Genomic DNA, 18,339 nt, shown 5'->3' with positions numbered 1-18,339 from the left:
TGTAAATGTCTAAGTGGCAACTCCTCTTGTATTTTTAAGAGGTATCTTAAACTAATACTGTCTGTAACTAAACTCTTATTTTTCTCCCAATACCTGCTCCTCCCTCAAGTTTTTCCCTTCTTTGTAGGTTAATCTCCATTCCATCAATTGCTCAAGCAAAAATTATGGTGTCACCTCTGACTCTCTTTCTCTCACATCTCACATCTATCAAAAGGTAATGTTTGGTCTACTTGCAAAATGCATCTGCATTCTGACCATTTCTCACAACTCCTCAGCCAGAAATTTTTCTTTTTAAAAGTCTACCTTGAGTTTAAAAATGTTTTGTGCACCCCATGCACAGGTACATATGCCTCTTCAGTCATTCAACATTTATCCATCCTTCTCTGGGCAGCAAGGTGGCCAACCATAAGTGCGTAGTCCTCAGGGTCACAGGCCAGAGTTCAGCAGTCTGATTTGCTGCTCTTGGATTAACTTCAGTCACAATTTCTTAGTAGCACAAATATTTTATGTATTCACACATTGAAAAACACTTTTATTTTTGCTTTTTATCAAAATAATTATGTTCATGGTTGAAAAATCAAATAGTGGAGAAAGGCTTATAAGTGAAAAATCACCACTGCCCATCCTGTCCTGATCTGTCCTGTTCTCGAAAGGGGACCACTTTTTTTGCGTTACGCGGGCCTCTCACTGTTGTGGCCTCTCGCGGCGCGGAGCACAGGCTCCGGACGCGCAGGCTCAGCGGCCATGGCTCACGGGCCCAGCCACTCCGCGGCATGTGGGATCCTCCCGGACCAGGGCACAAACCCGTGTCCCCTGCATCGGCAGGCGGACTCTTAACCACAAAAGGGGACCACTTTTAACTTGTAAACTTTTTCTTTTAATGGTTACCTCCTTATCCCTAAATAATAATTTGCTTTATCAGTAGTTGTTGATTATTAATGTTAAACTATTGGGCTGTTAGGGCAAATGAGGATTTAGCTCACATGTGGCCTTCAAACCCTCCCTCCTTCCTTTCAGTAGGGTTATAGCACTGTTTTAGTTTCTTCTATTTGTTATCTTTGAACTTTAAGTAATCATTTTTACCTTCGTTTCTTATGGTATTCCCATACAGCATCTCTCTTGATCTTCCGAGCTGTGAGAGGAACATGTCAGCGCCCCACCCTTGCCTTTAGCACACCTTCCCCACTCCCACCTGTAAGCTGTTGTCATCTGTGTCTCGTCTTTCACAAAATCAAAGCTGATACTGTTTGTATTCTGTTCTGTAGTGATTAGCAAGCCTTCTTTATTTTGTCTATAGATTGTTTTTCCAAGTTGGAATCCATTTTGTTTATGTTGTTATGAATGTGACTGTTGACTCCATAGCTAAGTCATGGAGCATAATTATGTTCCCTTTCCTGAGCAGTTTTTTGTTTTTCTGTTTCTCATTGAGCATTATTCCCCTTTGATTCATGCTGCCCAGTTTTGGTCAACGTTGAAAGGTTAGATTTTTAAAAACCAGGAATCATTTGTTGCAAGGAACAGATCCCACTCGAGCAAACTTGAACGAAAGGGGAGTTTATTGGAAAGATGTGGTGGTTTCTCAAGGAATCCAGTGGCAGGATGATTGGCCAGTGTGAGGAACTGACACCAGGAACTAGGAAGACAAGAACTAAGGTTACCTTCTGTCTCTGTGGTCGAGTGAGCACAGGGCATTTGGCCAGCTTTATAAGCTGCTCTGCTCAAGACCTCACTGGAGATCCCCTGGAGATCCTGGTTCCCGTCCCAGATTTCTAGGAGCAGCTACTGACTGGCTTAGTGCAGCTATTAGATTCACCCTCTGTGTTCAGGAGTCTGCCTGGTTGTGGTGGACAGTACTTCAGAGAGTGTTCACAGTAGTGGTTATTTATTCACAAGGCAGGAGCTTCGTATGCCAGGAACAGACAGAGAGGTTGACTTGGAAAAGTAACCCCTCGCTTGCTGGGGGACTCATAGCTTTTAGACTGTTTTTCCAGATTTCAGAGTCTCAGTCAACATATAACTCTAAACCACGTGAGCTGTCTTTTTTCTTCTCTCCTGTTGAGCAGTGCTGGAGAAGGCTCTAACCAACATGGCATTTTCTTCTTCTCCTTGTTCTTTTGTCCAGAGTAATTGGGAATCTTGGCTGCTGGAGGATTCTAGCCGAGCTGAACTGCCTGTGACAGACAAGAGTGATGATTCCTTGCCCATGGGAGTTGCCATAGATTACACCAACCAAGTGGAAATCACCATCAGTAAGTATAGTCTGACACAGCTTAGCGCAGATGTGGTCTTCTTCCCATCATGGTTAATATTCAAATCCAGCTCTATGTTTTCATGACAGAATCTACTCTGCTGTGCACTTTTAACTTGTACCATGTTTCTACTTAAAGAGTGAGACAGTGTGTTGTACAACGCTCATCTAATTTGAATGGATGTTCATTGACCGAGGTCACATACTCGGTCACATACTTTGTGTGTCTGAGTATCTGAGTGTTGGCGTGTCTGTGTGTGCTTTAGAATACGGCTAAAATACACAGTGCTGATTTCATAGCTTTGTCTCTGTGCCCCTTCCAGGTTCCCAGTGCCTCCCAAGGGGACAGCGCCCCACGGCACTTGGGTGCTACATACAATACTTGGTTCGAAGGCCTGGTTAGAAAATGGAGGCCTCAGGCACAGGCTTCCAGATGGGGCCTGAGCACATGCTTTGAGTCTGTCTTCTCCCCTGCTGAGGCTCGGCAGGGCCGCAGTCTCCTGAAATGTGAAAGACATTTTTTCTCACAGATCTAGAGAACAAACTAGTGGTTACCAGTGGGGAGAGGGAAGAGCTGGGCGATATCGAGGTGGGGGAGTGGGAGGTACAGACTGTTGGGTGTAAGACAGGCTACAAGGGTGTATTGTACAACATGGGGAAAATACAGCCAATGTTTTGTAATAACTATAAATGGAGTGTGACCTTTAAAAATTGTATAAAAAAATAAAGTAAGAGAATAACAAAAAAGAGAGAGAGCAAAGGAAACATAACCAACAACATAATGAAAAGGCAGCCTGTGGAATGGGAAAAAAAATTACAAACCATATATCTGATAAGGGGTTAACATCCAAAATATATAAGGGACTCATACAACTCAATAGCAGAATAAAACAAAGTAAACAACCTGATTAGAAAATGGGCAGGGGACCTGAATAGACTTTTTTCCAAAAAAGATGTACAGATGGCCAACAGGTATATGAAAAGGTGCTCAACATCACTAAGTACCAGGGAAATGCAAATCAAAACCATAATGAGTTATCACCTCACACATGTTAGGACGGCTGTTATCAAAAAGCTAAGTGATACCAAGTGTTAGCAAAGATGTGGAGAAAAGGGAATCCTTGTATACACTGCCGGTGGGAATGTAAACTGGTGCAGCCAGTATGGAATAGAGCATGGAGGCTCCTCAAAAAATTAAAAGTAGGGCTTCCCTGGTGGCGCAGTGGTTGAGAGTCTGCCTGCTGATGCAGGGGACACGGGTTCGTGCCCTGGTCCGGGAAGATCCCACATGCCGCGGAGCGGCTGGGCCTGTGAGCCATGGCCGCTGAGCCTGCGAGTCCAGAGTCTGTGCTCCACAATGGGAGGGGCCACAACAGTGAGAGGCCCGCGTATCGCAAACAAACAAACAAAAAAATTAAAAATAGAACTCCCATGTGAGCCAGCAGTTCCACTTCCCTTTCCAAAGGAAGTGAAATCAGGATTTTGAGGAAATAGCTGCACTTCTATATTCATTGCAATATTACCACAGACAAGATATGGAAGCAGCCGAAGTGTCCATCAGTGGATGAATGGGTAGAGGGAATGTGTTATATATACAATGGACAGTTCAGCCATGAAAAGGAAATCCTGCCATTTGCAACATGGATGGACCTTGAGTGAAGTAAGTCAGACACAGAAAGACAAATACTGCACGATCTCAGTTATATGTGGAATCTAAAAAAGTTACACTCAGAGAAGCAGAGAGCAAGAATGGTGGTGGCCAGGGACTAGAGGGTGGAGGAAATGGGGCGGTGTTGGTCAGAGGGTAGAAACGTTCAATTATATTATGAATAAGGTCTGGGGATCTATACTTGAAATTTACTAAGGGCGTAGATCTTAACATAGACACCCTCCTATATATAAAATAGGTAACTAATAAGGACCTACCATATAGCCTAGGGAACTCTACTTAATACTCTGTAATGACCTATATGGAAAAAGAATCTAAAAGAGAGTGGATATATGTGTGTGTATAACTGATTCAGTGTAGCAGAAACTAACACAACATTGTAAATCAACTATACTCCAATAAAAATTAAAAAAAAAAAAGTTTTCACCACACACACAAAATGGTGAAGTATGTGAGGTGGTGGATGTGTTAATTAGCCTGGTTGTGGTGATCATTTCACAGTGTATACATCCATCAGACCATCATGTATACCGTAAACACGTACGATGTTTGTGTTTTATCCCAGTAAAACTGGGAAAAAATATATGTTTACAAAAAGCCATATTCTTTGTGCTTTGTGCTTCATTTTAGAAAGGTGTACCCGTCAGACACCACTAAGTTCCTTGTCCTTTCCCTGGTCAGGCTGTTTGGTCTGATTAGCTCATTTACTCTGATTCTCGTAAAGACTTAATTGACAAAATACATGCTTATGATTCAACTGTGAATGAATATAAAGTAGTGGGACTCACTTCTCTGTGCCCTACCGTGTGTTTTCCAAAGAGGCTCATCTGTCATTTTTTTTTAAACTAAAGGAGTCGCTTCCTGGAGACTCCTGTCTTGGTCAGGGGAATGCTAAACCTACCTCCCAAACACCGGGACACACGTAAAAATCAGAGGTTTGGGAGTCAGAGCTACTGCAGGACTGCTAGGGCTTCCCTGTAGGGCTGGTGGGACGGTGGCCATCTGATCATGGCAGTAGCTCTTCTTTAAGGAGCTGTTTCATAAAAGGCTGTTCAGATCCAAATCAGAACAAACCAACTCGAGCTACTGTAGAGATGAGTCCTGTGAAGCGTCTTTTGCTTCCGGCAGTCTTCCGCTTCTGGGCCCAGGCCCTTCAATCGACTTGGCCCTTTTATCACCTTTGTTTTCTTTTTTAACAGATGATGAGAAGACTCTTCCTCCTGCTCCAGTTCTTATGTTACTTTCAACAGATGGTGTGCTTTGTCCATTTTACATGATCAATCAAAATCCTGGTGTTAGGTCCCTCCTCAGGACACCAGAGCGGCTCTCATTGGAAGGAGAGCGACAACCCAAGTCATCAGGTGCGTGCCTCCCCCCATTTTGGCCGAGAGGGAATACCGAGGGCTTGTACAGGAGTATTTGCTGGAATGAATACTGTGAGGACACACAGTGGTTATCTTTATCAGCCAGTCTGTCTTATCGAGGCAGGACTCATCTTTTCCTCAGACACATGCACATACTTGCCTTCTCTCACCCCCAAGCTTTATTCTCCAACCTTTACTTTAGAGAAAAAGGAATCTCAGCCCGATGGATCCCATTAGGTGATTTACTGACAGTATCCTATTATAAGACCCTATATTATATGGTCTGAAACCTAACATGTTTAATCATGAGAGGTTGGTTAAATAAATGATTGTACATCCATACAGTGAAATGCCATGTAACTATTAAAAATGTTATATTTATTGACAAGGAAAGGACAGAACATACTGTAAAAGAGCACTGTATACTCTGCTTCCTTTTTTATGAGAAAAATATGTACATAGAAAAAATACTTGAAAGATGTTAAAATCTAAATAGTGGCTATTGCTGGGTGATGAGAACGTGGGAATTTTCTCCTTGTATTTAATTTTCTTTAGTTTATTTTCCCCCTCCTCTTTGAAGATATCGCTTAAGTGATATATGTTTATTGGAGAAAAATTAGAAAATACAAAGACAGAACCACTTCAGAACCCATCAAGCAATACAGCCAGTCAGCATTTTGGTACCTGTGCTTCACATACGTAAATGCATGCATGTAAGTGCCCATCTGCGTCTTCAGAATTCTCACAACGGCAGTGGGTCACTTGTGAGAACAGAATGAACTTTCTAGAAGGGCATTGTTTCATATTGTGGAATTTTACTAATATTTCTTTTTTTGAATTTTGTGAGTATATAACTAGTAAGTTTTTTCTCTTCTAATATAGCTAAAAAAGCTCATACTGCCACCAATTCTATATCTAGGAAGAAATGTTGACCAGTTGGGTTGGATGTGGTGGAGAACACTTAGGGGATCTTTTCTCACTGCTTCCCAATGCAGAGTGAGTTGTACTTCATAAATAGAGCCACTCAGATACTTGGGCTCCTATCAACTGGCAGTGTGACCCCAAGTAATGTACCGGCTGCCTTGCATAGACTGTATCAGTGTTGTTGTTTTGGGATATCTCCTTATCTGCAGTGTGTACTCTGAGTTATTTTTTCCCCTTTAAGTGGTCCTGAGTCCCATGAACTACCTACGCTCAGTTGCTGGGTCTGTCTGTAACAAGCAGTGTACCCTGTGAAGTCGGGAGCCTGTGGTATGATGTTTGTTTCTGAGCACAGTTCAGTGTGAGGGGCTTGCTACAAGCCCCTTATTCCCTGAGCACGAGCAAAGACCAGTTTTACTGTTTGCCTCTCCTAGAGAAACCCCGTGTTCCCTCATGCTTAGCCCAGAGGTAACAGCCATGTTTAGATGAGAGGAAGAGAGCCACTGAAGGGGGAGGAGGTGTCCCACCAGTTCACCAGCTCTAGCTGAAGCTGGCTCATGGGTTCAGAGGACATCTGTGCTTCTGCTTGCTCCCACACTCCAGCGCCAAGGATGCTGGGTTGAATGATCACAAAGAGCAGCATGATGGTTTTCAGATATTTAGTTACATTTTCAGTGGGGAAGATGCCTGTGATTTCTTTGGGGTTTGGCATATGCTTTTTGTATTGGTCTACTAAATGCATGGAAGTGATTGACACATATGCTTGGGTCTCTAAAGAGGTAAGCTGTTGTTGGTTCCATATTTATTGTGTAAAGGAAGTATTAACAGAATAGATAGGCTTGCATTATATACTGTCATCGAAGTGACAATTTACCTGGGGGTCGTTGTTTTCAGAAAGTGGCATTTTCATAGTTGTATCCTAAGTATTTCCTTGCTTTAGACATAGTGAAGATAAATTGTCACCTCTGGCAATTTGGAAGAACCAAGACCCATAAATGTACTGATAAAAAAATACCGCTTTCTTAGTTTTAATTTGGAGAATTAACATGTTTATAGAAAGTTTGGAAAATAGAAAAAATTTTAAACTTGCCTTTTATGGTATTCTCTTTCAGTGTTTTTTCATAAACATCTTCATAGTTGTGATTATATTGTATACATAATTGGTATGCTGGTCTTTTATTTAAATTTTAAGTGTTTTCCAGGTTCTTAAGTAATTTTTATGATTCATTTAGGAGTGTTTAACACTCTGTTGAATATATTTTACCATTTGGGTTGTATTAAGTATCTTTGTCATTTTTTAGGTTATTTCCGTAGTCTTTATTCTTAAAATTGGGATTACCAGGTACATGTTCTGTGATTTTTGAGGCAAAATGCTAAAATGCTTTCTAAAAGACTGTGCTAAAAAGGTACCTACTAGTGATAAAAAGTTTCAAGTTTGTTTTACCCTTTCAAACATAGGGAATTATATATATTTTTATTTTGATAATTTAGAGGACAGCCAAAAATATGCCTCTTTTAAATTTGTATTTCTTTGATTAGAGAGACTGAATATATTTTGTTTTTATGAATTAGATTCCTAGCTTATATCTATTAAAGTCTCAAATTTTTTTAAATCTCAATTTGTATGAGCTTTAAAAAAAATAAAACATTACTTGTCATTTGCTGCAAATTTTTTTTCATTTACCTTTTGGTTGTATAACTATTTCTGTACATAGTCAAATCTTTATCTTTTGTGTTTTTTTGGGGGGGTCACTTTTAGGTTTATCAAGTTGATAGACTCTAAGAGGCAACTCACTTTTTGCCTCCTTTGTTTTGAGATATAGTTATATATATGCTTTTGTACATGTGTGTATCTTTAATTAACCTAGAGTTGTTTTAGTGACTATTATGAGGTGTAAGTCTGAATTAAAGGTTTTTCCTGATAATAAAATATTGCAGAATAACTTATTTTTCACTGTAACATTGAGAAGTGTATTTTTTCTACATTACTCAAGTGGGTGTTCATGAAGTCCTATTAGTCTAATGTCTTTTTGCATTTTCTTTTTCCTGCAAAGTTTTAGACATCTTACCATATGGAATGTTTGCTATGGAAAGTCCAACATCAACTCCATTTCCCTTTTTTTTTTCCCTTGTGGAACGAGAACCATTATTTCTGGCTTCATTCTTCCACAAACCCACTTGGTTTCTGTGATGTGGACCTCCACTGTTACGGGGTTAACTTCTCCCTTCCTTTTTCTCCATATTTCCCATTGCAGGAAGTACTCCTACTACTCCCACCTCCTCTCAGGCCCCGCAGAAGCTCGATGCGGCAGCAGCCGTAGCTCCTGCCTCCGTTCTGCCTTCATCACCGGCTGCTCCCACCTCCACCTTCTCTTTGCCTTCCGCCGTGGGAGCCCCTGCTGTGTTCTCCTTTGGTTCTTCATCCTTGAAGTCATCTGGTTCTGTCACTGGGGAGGCCCCTCCGTGTTCCAGTGCCTCTGACAATTCCAAAGCAGCCTTGGGCCCTGGAGCATCCTCCTTCTCTTTTGTTCCTCCTCCTCAAGCCTCCCTCGTGCTCACCCCTGCGGCCTCTCCCATGGCACCCTCAGCTGCCTCATTCTCCTTTGGATCATCGGGTTTTAAGCCTACCCTGGAAAGCACGCCAGTGCCAAGCGTGTCTGCTCCAAACACAGGAATGAAGCCCACCTTCCCACCATCAGCCTCTGCAGTCAAGGTCAACCTTAGCGAAAAGTAGGTAACACTTAAAGTTTGACGGGTAGAAATATCGCTTGTTGTTCACTAGAAATAGAGTCGCTGTGAGTGGAGTTATTGAATAGATTTTCTTTTCCTTTTTCCCATAGTAATACTTGCAAATGGTAAAAATGCAAACAACATAAAGGTTTGCATTTCATCAGTGGACAGAGTCCAGAGATGTCTCTTAGAATTTTTTTTTTTTAACTGTTAGAAGTTTATATTTAAATGCTTGTTTTGCTTTTGCAGGTTTTAAATGTAGGAGGTATTCCTTACTTTTAAAAAATGAAGCAGTACAGACTATATATCCCTTAAGGGAATTGAATCTCTCTAGTCCTTTTTCTCCCTTGTGTCCACTCTTGACTCTCTGAACTGTTTTCCACATAGCCACTGAGTGATCTTGTGAAATTGTAAATACATCAGATGACAGTCCCCAGCGGCTTCTCATTGCTCTTTGAGTACAATCCAAACACTTCAGCGCGGTATTCCACTTTCCTCCAGATCTGGGTCCTACTAACTCACTCATATCTTACTTTTTAGTTCTTTATCTGCTTGTTTTGTTCTCACCACTAGCATGTAAGCTTCTTGAGTGAAGTAATCCTTTATACCTTGTAACCCTTCCTAAGATAGCCATTGCGTGTAAACGCTACCAGTTTTCCCCCACTGTTCTGTATTATCTCTTATTACTGTGAAGGGGCTGCTGGCCGCTGTCATTGTTCATATTAAATTTGCCACGCAGCCACTTCACTCTAAAGGTTGCCTAGTATTCCATTTTGTGGCCACACCGTAATTTATTTGACCAGTCATCTGATGCTGTTGTTTACATTGTTCACAGACGTTTGCTCATTAGGTGGAACTTACCTCCCCTGCCCAGCAGATGGTCAGCATCCCAAAGAGGGTGACCTGCTCTCCTCTTCCTTCCTCACTCCCCAGAGATGATCACCCCACAACGAGTTCTCAGTAATTTCCTTGGCAAAGGGAGAGCACTAAACTCTCCTAAGTCCAGTAGAGTCCCACCCTCTTTCTTTACTCAGCTTGATAGAATCGACAATAAATGTTTTATGCCGTGATAAACTTAGTTTCATCATCATGTTAAGTACTTATTAGATATTTGCACTGAATTTTTCATTCCAAATAAGCAGATGATAAATGCTTTCATGCAGCTTTCACCTTCTATAAGAAATAGCTAAATGTCTGCATTTCCTGAAGGCAAAAAAGTATGGATAGTAAGTTATCCTTTGATGATCGCTCACGACCAGTGTGAAAGGATCTCACAGCAGCAGGCCATTTTGATCCATTCGGGCTTCCATTTTCAGGTTCACGGCCGCGGCCACCTCTGCTCCTGTTCACAACTCACAGAGCTCACCCTCAATGCTGCCGTTCTCCTCGGTCTCCAAGCCGGCATCCTCTGGACCTCTCAGCCACCCTGCACCTCTCTCGGCATCATCCAGTTCCTTGTCATCCAAGTCCTCAGTCTCTTCCTCAGTATCGGGTATGATTTTAAGCAAACTGCTTTAGAGCTCAATCCTGAATTCCCAGATGTATATTTTTCCAAGCTGTGGGACTTCCCTGGCGGTCCAGTGGTCAGGATTCCGCGCTTTCACTCTCAGGGGTGCGGATTCAATCCCTGTTTGGGGAACTGAGATCCTGTAAGCTACATGGCATGGCCAAAAAAAATTTTCCCAAGTTAAAAATCCTTACGTTTAAGGACTGTTGTTTAAATCCTTTTTCTTGCTTCCTGTAACTCACACTGAAGTTCTGTGGCTTTTGTACTCTGGATTGGGAAGGTTCACAGTGGCCTCGGTGCTGCCATGCTGTCTCCATCTTGTTGTGGGACATTTATCTTCACACAGAGCCTGCCCTACGTGAAGGTCAGTCACAGAGCAAGTCTTTAAGCCACATAGATGAGAAGGAGCCTACGGTGGCTTTATGCTTTATTTCCTCTGATGACTGTCTTTGGGTTTTCACACTCAGCCCTACCGCAAGCAAATTTATTAAATAGAGATCATAAATGGGAATAATGATTATAGCCAAGTTGAAGTGCGTTATAAAACCCCATGAGTAAATGTTCCCAGCCTATCTCTTTCTTCCTTCAAACCTACAGAAAGGTTGCATAAATTATATTCTGAATACCATGCCCTTCCCTGAGAGTCAACACTTGCTAATATTTTGCACCATTTGCTTTATGTCTTTCCTTTTTAATGTAATTTTTTTCTAAAACATTTGAAAGTTAATCGCAGACATGAAACACTTCACCCCTAGGAACTTTAGTATGTTTCCTAAAAATAAGGGTACTCAATACATTGTCACACTGAGGAAGTTTAACAGTAATCCAGTCTACAGCCGGTACTCACATTTCCACAGTTGTCCTTTTAATGTTCTTTGTAGTCGTTTTTTCCCTCCCTCCACTCCAGGAGCCACTCAAGGACCACATGTTATGTTCCGATTTTGTCTTGTTAGTCTCAACCAGTTTCTCACCTTTTTTGTCTTTCTCAACATTAACATTCGTGAAGAGGTCAGGCCAGTTAGTTTTGTAGACAGTCCCTCAATTTGGATTTGAGAGTTTCCACACGGTGAGATTTGCATGAAACATTTTGAGCAGTAATACCACATAGGTGATGTGCATCACATCACAGGATTTCTTTTTGTCCTGACGTAAGTGATGTCAGTTTGCTCCCATGGTTGGGATGGTGTTCGTCAGATCTGTCTCCGTTTTTAAGTTGGTTGCTTCTGTGAATTCCAGCAGTAGTACCTAGCCAGACATACTTGGGTAGCCATTTGGTGTTTGAGTGTCAGGAATCATTTTATCTTGATAGATATTGAGCAAGCATTGAGCTGTGAAATTCCTGAAATCTCTCTTACCTATTGCTCAAGAGAAAGAGCTGCCTTGTGGCGTTTGCCAAAGTCACCTCATTCTGGGGCTTGTCATCAAATTCTGAAAAGCACCTGTCTGTGACCCAAAAAATTAACAAGCCTTCCTTTAGTCTTTCCCCATGTCTTTACAGTTTGGGAGAGAGGAGATGTACCGTAACACACGTACATTTTCTCCGTTTCCACCGCTTACCACCCAGATCTCCCTACCCCCATTGACATATTTAATTCTTACAGTTTGGTGGGTCTTGCATTATTGGATTGCAATCCCAGTTGTACACTGGACGCAGTGGGGGATCCCCTCCCTATCGTTTAATCAGGCTCTCTGGAGATGAGGCTTGGGTATGAGTTTTGGTGTATTTTTTTAAAGAACTCCTAGGTGATTCTAATGCACAACAGGGCGAGACTTGTCCTAGAGGCTTCCAGGAGGGTCCTGAAGACCTTGTGAGTTCTTACAGGGTGATGGGGATTACTGTTCTGGTGGTCTTTAAACTTTGCCCCCAGCTCCCAGAGGTGCATCAGGAGCCTCTGTGGGGAGTAAGGATGGGCCAAGTGGGCAGCCTCCTGGGCCTGCACACCATCCACACACCTATGATCAGAGACACTCCAGTTCTACCTGCTTTACAAAGGAGTTTCCCGTTTTAAAATGTAATATGTGTTTTTTAGTTATTTGGGAACTGTGGGTGTCACTCTTGGTAACAAAGATCATAAACGGGGGCTAGGGACAATGAGAAACTTTTTTTTTTTAGATTTGAGGAAAGGATGTTTGTGATAGGAGAAATAATGGGAATAAATACTGTTGGTTTTAACTGACTTCTTGTTCTAGCAGGGCGGTCTGCTCAGGGTAGTCCAAGTGCAGTGCCGTCAACGGTACAGAAATCACCCAGGATAACCCCTCCAGTGGCCAAGTCAGGCTCTCCCCAGGTATGTTTAAACTCAACCTACAATGCTGTGTTTATTAATTTACTGCCCAAAACATACATGTTTATAAAATGGGTTTTTGTGTTTTAGAATTCACACCTTTGAAATAGTATATAGGATTATGTGATAGGAAATACCAAAGTATGATCTTTGAATATTTGTAATGTGAGCTCATAAAAGCCATTTATCTCAACCCTAGAGTCTTAGAATTGTTTTCTCTGCTGGTTCCTGAGCTTATCCATGTTATGTTCCGTTTGTTGAATTCTCTTTATGTCTGAAGACTGTGGTGTAGCACCTGATTTTTTTCTCTCATTCCCAAAGTAACCAAGAAATCTACCCACTGCCTTCTTTTTCTTTTTCTTTCCATAACAACTCAGTTTATTTTAGTTACTTAGTTTTTTACTAACATAGAATACACATGGGGGTAAAAAAGGATACATGTGACACATGTCCACCTGAGTGAATTGTCACCAGCTGAATACACCTTGGTAACTAACACCCAGATCAAGAAATAGAACATACTAGGGTCCCGGAGTCCCCCTCATGTTCACCTTTCTGGTCACAGCTCTTGCCAAACGGGTCTCACTATTATGATTTCTAATAGCATAGCTTAGTTTAGCCTGTTTGTACCTTCTGTAAAGTGGAATCATACAGTATATATTCCTGTGTCTGACTGTTTTGCTCAACATGATGTTTGTGAGATTGTTCTGTATCATTGTTGCTGTATGGAATTCATTGGGCGACTCTACTACAAGTTTCCTTCCATCCTTGACAGGCATTTGAGTAGTTTCTGGGTTTAAGTCATTGTGAATAGTGTTGTTATAACCATGCTAGCTGACGTCTTTGGGTTAATATGTGTATGCGTTTTTGCTGGGCAGTTACCTAGGAGTGGAATTGTTGGGTCATAGAATACTCATATGTTCCTCTTCCGTACATTCCTACTAGGAGCATGTGAGTTCAGCTGCTCCACATCCTCGCCAGCCTTTGTATTTTTCATTGTTTATTGTTGTTGTATTTTGTGGTTTTGATTAGTATTTCCCTGATGACTAGTAAAATTCAGCTTTTTTTTTTCATATGACTCTCAGCCATTTCACTGTCTTCTTTTACAGGGTGTCTTTTGGGTTGTCTTTTTCTTACTGATCTGTAAGAGTTCGTTCCTTGTTGGATATGCACATGCATGTGCAAACACATACGTATAATGCAAATACTAATACTTTCTCATTCTCTGAATTGCCTTTACATTTTCTTTGTGGTGTCTTTTGATGACTACAGTTCTTAATTTTAGTATAATTCAATATATCAATTTTTCTTTTATAATGAGTGCTTTTTGTGTTCTGTTTTAGAAATCATTTCTTATTCCAAGGTCAAAAAGATGTTTTCCTGGGCTTCCCTGGTGGCGCAGTGGTTGAGAGTCCGCCTGCTGATGCAGGGGACACGGGTTCGTGCCCCGGTCCGGGAGGATCCCACATGCCGCGGAGCGGCTGGGCCCGTGAGCCATGGCCGCTGAGCCTGCGCGTCCGGAGCCTGTGCTCCGCAACGGGAGGGGCCACAGCAGTGAGAGGCCCGCGTACCGCAAAAAAAAAAGATGTTTTCCTATGTTTTCTGAAAGTTTTATTATTTTACTTTTCATACTTAGATCTGCAGTCTGTCATCTCCATTTATTTTTATGGTTTAACTTAAAGAGCATTTTCTGTCCATTTCCCACTTGACTACTTGAGTGTCCTCAGAAGAGGAGTCATGTCTTTTCCTTCTGTCCCTCTCCCAGTCAACCTCTTCCTGCCCCCAGCACACACCTGTACAGGCTCCACAGTAAATGGCCAGTTTACAGGTGTAGCTTTTGGCATAAAGCATGACACATGGCATTTATTAAATAAAGCTGTTTTAATGAATGCTTATGCAGTCTGAAAACTCTCCATGTGTTAATTGCTGTAGGTATCAAATAATCTGAAAGCCATCTCAAGTTATAACATCTCCAAAGCAGAATCCTTGATTTCCGTCTTCCCCAGACCCTGTTCCTTTTCTCGTATTCCCATGTCAGTAAGCAGCACTAACCAGGTAGTTTGCTCTACCCCCAGTCCAGAAGTCATCCTAGATTCCTCTCTTTAGTAGCACCTCCCCCAGTCCATACTAGCAAAGGTCTTGCCAGCTCTGCTCTGTAATGTGTCATATGTCATAAATCCACATCTCTGTCCCCTGCTAACATCGTATTTCAGACCATTATCATCTCTTCCCTCATTAGCCTCCTGACTCCTCTTCCTACTTCTTTTCCTACCTGTCACTGTCATCCATGCTCTATTTAGCAGTAGGAGGGATCTTTTAATATCATAAATCAGAATAGTTTAAACTCTCCTAAAACTCGGCTAGTACTTTTCCAACACACTTAGAATAAAATCCAGACTCCTTGGAATAGCTTTACACGACCTGCCTCTGCCTGCCCCCAGCTCCCTCCGACTTGATGTGCCCACATTCACTTTATATCTTTGCCTCAAACTTGCCGAAGTCTTTCCTGCCTCAGGTTCTTTGCACTTGCTCTTCTCACTGCCTGGAGGTGCTTCCCCTAGAGCTTTCCATAGCTTTCTCCCTTTCTTCAGATTTCAGTGCAGAGGCAGTGATCAGTGAGGGCTTTTGGGCTGTCTCATGTCAAGCAGTGCCCACTTTTATTCTCTCTATATGTTCCTGTTTACTTTTTTCGTATCATTTATCACTAGCTGAAATTACCTGAGTTGTTTGCCTCTTATTATATGTCTCGTCCCAGTAGATTGTGAGTTCCATGAGAGTAGGGACCTCATCTACCTTGTTTTTTTTTTTTTTTTTTTTTTTTTTTGCGGTACGCGGGCCGCTCACCGTTGCGGCCTCTCCCATTGTGGAGCACAGGCTCCGGACGCACAGGCTCAGCGGCCATGGCTTACGGGCCCAGCTGCTCCACAGCACGTGGGATCCTCCCGGACCGGGGCACGAACCCGCGTCCCCCGCATCAGCAGGCAGACCCCCAACCACTGTGCCACCAGGGAAACCCTAGAGCATATCTTATACCAGGAAGGTGCCCAGTAAATACGGGTTCAAAAGAGTGAGTGGTGGAACAGTGATGGTATTGTGAGAGCGCCACACCTGTGATAGACACTGAGCCACCTGCTCCAGGAAGCCATCACTTGCGGGGTGGGGTGCACTTTAAAACCTTTGCCTTTCATTTCAGGCAAAATCACTTCAGCCTCCTGTTACAGAAAAGCAGGGACATCAGTGGAAAGAGTCAGACCCTGTGATGGCTGGAATCGGGGAGGAGGTAAATTTGTTCCTGCAGATTTTTCCAGAAGTAGCTCTGATAGTGAGACTTGACTGGCTCTGAGTGTGGACTCATACGTGACTGTTTTATTCTGGCATTGAGCCTTGGCTTGTCCCGGGAGTCTGTGCTGTTAGTGGGCCCGGGAGCAGTGACATGACTGCCATGCCATTCAGACTGAGCTGTCTCCTCATCTGTGGCCTCTGCAGATCACTCACTTTCAGAAGGAGTTGGAAGAGCTGAAAGCCCGGACTTCCAAAGCCTGTTTCCAAGTGGGCACTTCTGAGGAGATGAGGATGCTGCGAACAGAATCAGATGACCTGCACACCTTTCTTTTGGAGATTAAAGAGACCACAGAGGTTTGTGTTTTTGATATTCTTCCTAAGTTGAATTGCACATTTGCAAATTGTTGTCCTAATACTCCACGGATATATATATTTTCTCTCTTCAAGAACCACCAGTGTTGTTTTTTATGTGGCTGAGTGGTTTACCTAGGAATGCCTGACTTCAGACCCTACCTTTAGCACTTAATAATAAATTATGTGACTTTCGGCAAATTATTCCAGCTATTCTATGTTTTAGTTTTCTCATGTGGAAAATGGAATAATAAGTACTTTCTACCCCATTGACACTTACAAGGCACTCCATAAAAGTTTATTCTAGTTGTTAATTTTGTTTAGAGATATATTTTTTTTTTTTTTTTTCTTTTTTTTTTGCGGTACGCGGGCCTCTCACTGTTGTGGCCTCTCCTGTTGCGGAGCACAGGCTCCGGACACGCAGGCTCAGCGGCCATGGCTCACGGGCCCAGCCGCTCCACGGCATGTGGGATCTTCCCGGACCGGGGTACGAACCCGTGTCTCCTGCATCGGCAGGCGGACTCTCAACCACTGCACCCCCAGGGAAGCCCTAGTTTAGATATATTTGAAAATTTACTCAGTTTTTTTTCTTGGTATAAAAGCAGACTTTAATGAAGGTACAGTGGGTCATTTACAGGAGAAAATTTACTGTTTTTTATAGTAAATTGTTAGGTTATAAAGGGTTAGGTTTAAAGTAAAAGCAGGATACTTAAGAGCATATACAGTATAAAAGTAACAAATATTTGTTGTTAACTGTTTATTTACTGTGTTACAATTATTACTACTTACTATGTGCCAGGCATATCTATATTATCTCATTGAATCCTCACAGCTTTTCTGTGTGGTAGGCACTGTTATTCTTTTTGTTTTGCAAGAACAGGAAACCAAGGCTTAGAGAAATGAAGTAATTTGCCCAAAGCCACCCAGTTACTGAGTTATAGAGCCAGGATCCCAGTTCAGACTGCCTGACTCCAGAGCTCTGGTCTTAAGTAACACACTTGGAAAGAGGAAAGTTCTCAAGGGTGGGGAAGGGATAAATTGGGAATTTGGGATTAATAGATACTACTATATGTAAAGTAGATAGACAACAAGGACCTACTGTATAGTACAGGGAACTATATTCAATATCTTGTAATAACCCATAATGGAAAAGAATCTGAAAAAGAATATATATATATATGTATATATAACTGAATCACTTTGCTGTACACTTGAAACATCGTAAATCAACTGTACTTCAATAAAATTTTTAAAAATTAAAAAAAAGAAAGAGGAACGTTCTCCACGGTTTTAACAGTGATCATCTTTAGATGGCAGGATTACCAGTACTTACCTTATTTCCTGAGTTTCTGATCATTAGAGTATGTATTTTTTTTAGTGAGGAAGGAAAAAAAAATGAGCATTAGTATCTTTCTTTCCAAGCAGTGAAATTCACTTTTTACTATATTCATATGTTCATCACGTTAAATATTTGAGAAATACCACCTTCCTTGATCTAGAAAGAAAGGTTTATTTCTTGGAAATAACTTTTGTATCAATTCATCCTCATACCTTTTCTAGTCTCTTCATGGAGATATAAGTACCCTGAAAACAACTTTACTTGAGGGCTTTGCTGGTGTTGAAGAAGCCAGAGAACAAAATGAGAGAAACCGTGACTCTGGGTATCTGCACTTGCTCTATAAGAGGCCGCTGGACCCCAGGAGTGAGGCTCAGCTCCAGGTAAGGAGAGCCCCGCCAGAGCTGCTGAGAACAGACTCCTAGACAGGCACTCCTTTGGGAGGTACAGGCTTGCCCAGCTGCTTGTAAAGTTGTTCATTTCCTGCGAGTGTTGACCCACTTGGCGTAGACTCCCTTCACCGTCACAAAGAAAATGCCACTTTCCCACTTAAGGTTTTCTGGATTAAACAAAAACGTAATTCTTAATTAAACCTTAAGATTGGTAGAGAGTAGCTGTTGAAAAAGATACATTTAGAAATCAAATC

General features: G+C 41.9%; 1 protein-coding gene across 12 annotated transcripts in view; it reads left to right on the top strand.

The window, feature by feature from the left end:
* Nucleotides 1-18,339, top strand: part of NUP214 (nucleoporin 214) — a 135,129-nt gene that overhangs the window by 12,128 nt on the left and 104,662 nt on the right. For 6 of the 12 annotated variants that reach the window (XM_060154030.1, XM_060154029.1, XM_060154025.1 and 3 more), the window contains exons 10-18: nt 128-214; nt 2,123-2,249; nt 5,117-5,278; nt 8,458-8,932; nt 10,249-10,424; nt 12,630-12,727; nt 15,918-16,004; nt 16,211-16,360; nt 17,918-18,076. In XM_060154030.1, coding sequence (XP_060010013.1) covers nt 128-214; nt 2,123-2,249; nt 5,117-5,278; nt 8,458-8,932; nt 10,249-10,424; nt 12,630-12,727; nt 15,918-16,004; nt 16,211-16,360; nt 17,918-18,076 — 1,521 coding nt within the window. Of the gene's footprint in view, nt 1-127; nt 215-1,111; nt 1,195-2,122; nt 2,250-5,116; nt 5,279-8,457; nt 8,933-10,248; nt 10,425-12,629; nt 12,728-15,917; nt 16,005-16,210; nt 16,361-17,917; nt 18,077-18,339 lie in introns of those variants that run through there. The other 6 variants (XM_060154032.1, XM_060154035.1, XM_060154031.1 and 3 more) reach the window with 4 other exon arrangements.

Source organism: Lagenorhynchus albirostris, chromosome 7 (genome assembly GCF_949774975.1).
Source record: "Lagenorhynchus albirostris chromosome 7, mLagAlb1.1, whole genome shotgun sequence".
Lineage (NCBI taxonomy): Eukaryota > Metazoa > Chordata > Mammalia > Artiodactyla > Delphinidae > Lagenorhynchus > Lagenorhynchus albirostris.
The sequence above is the reverse complement of the archived record's forward strand: the minus strand, read 5'-3'. Positions and strand labels throughout refer to the sequence as shown.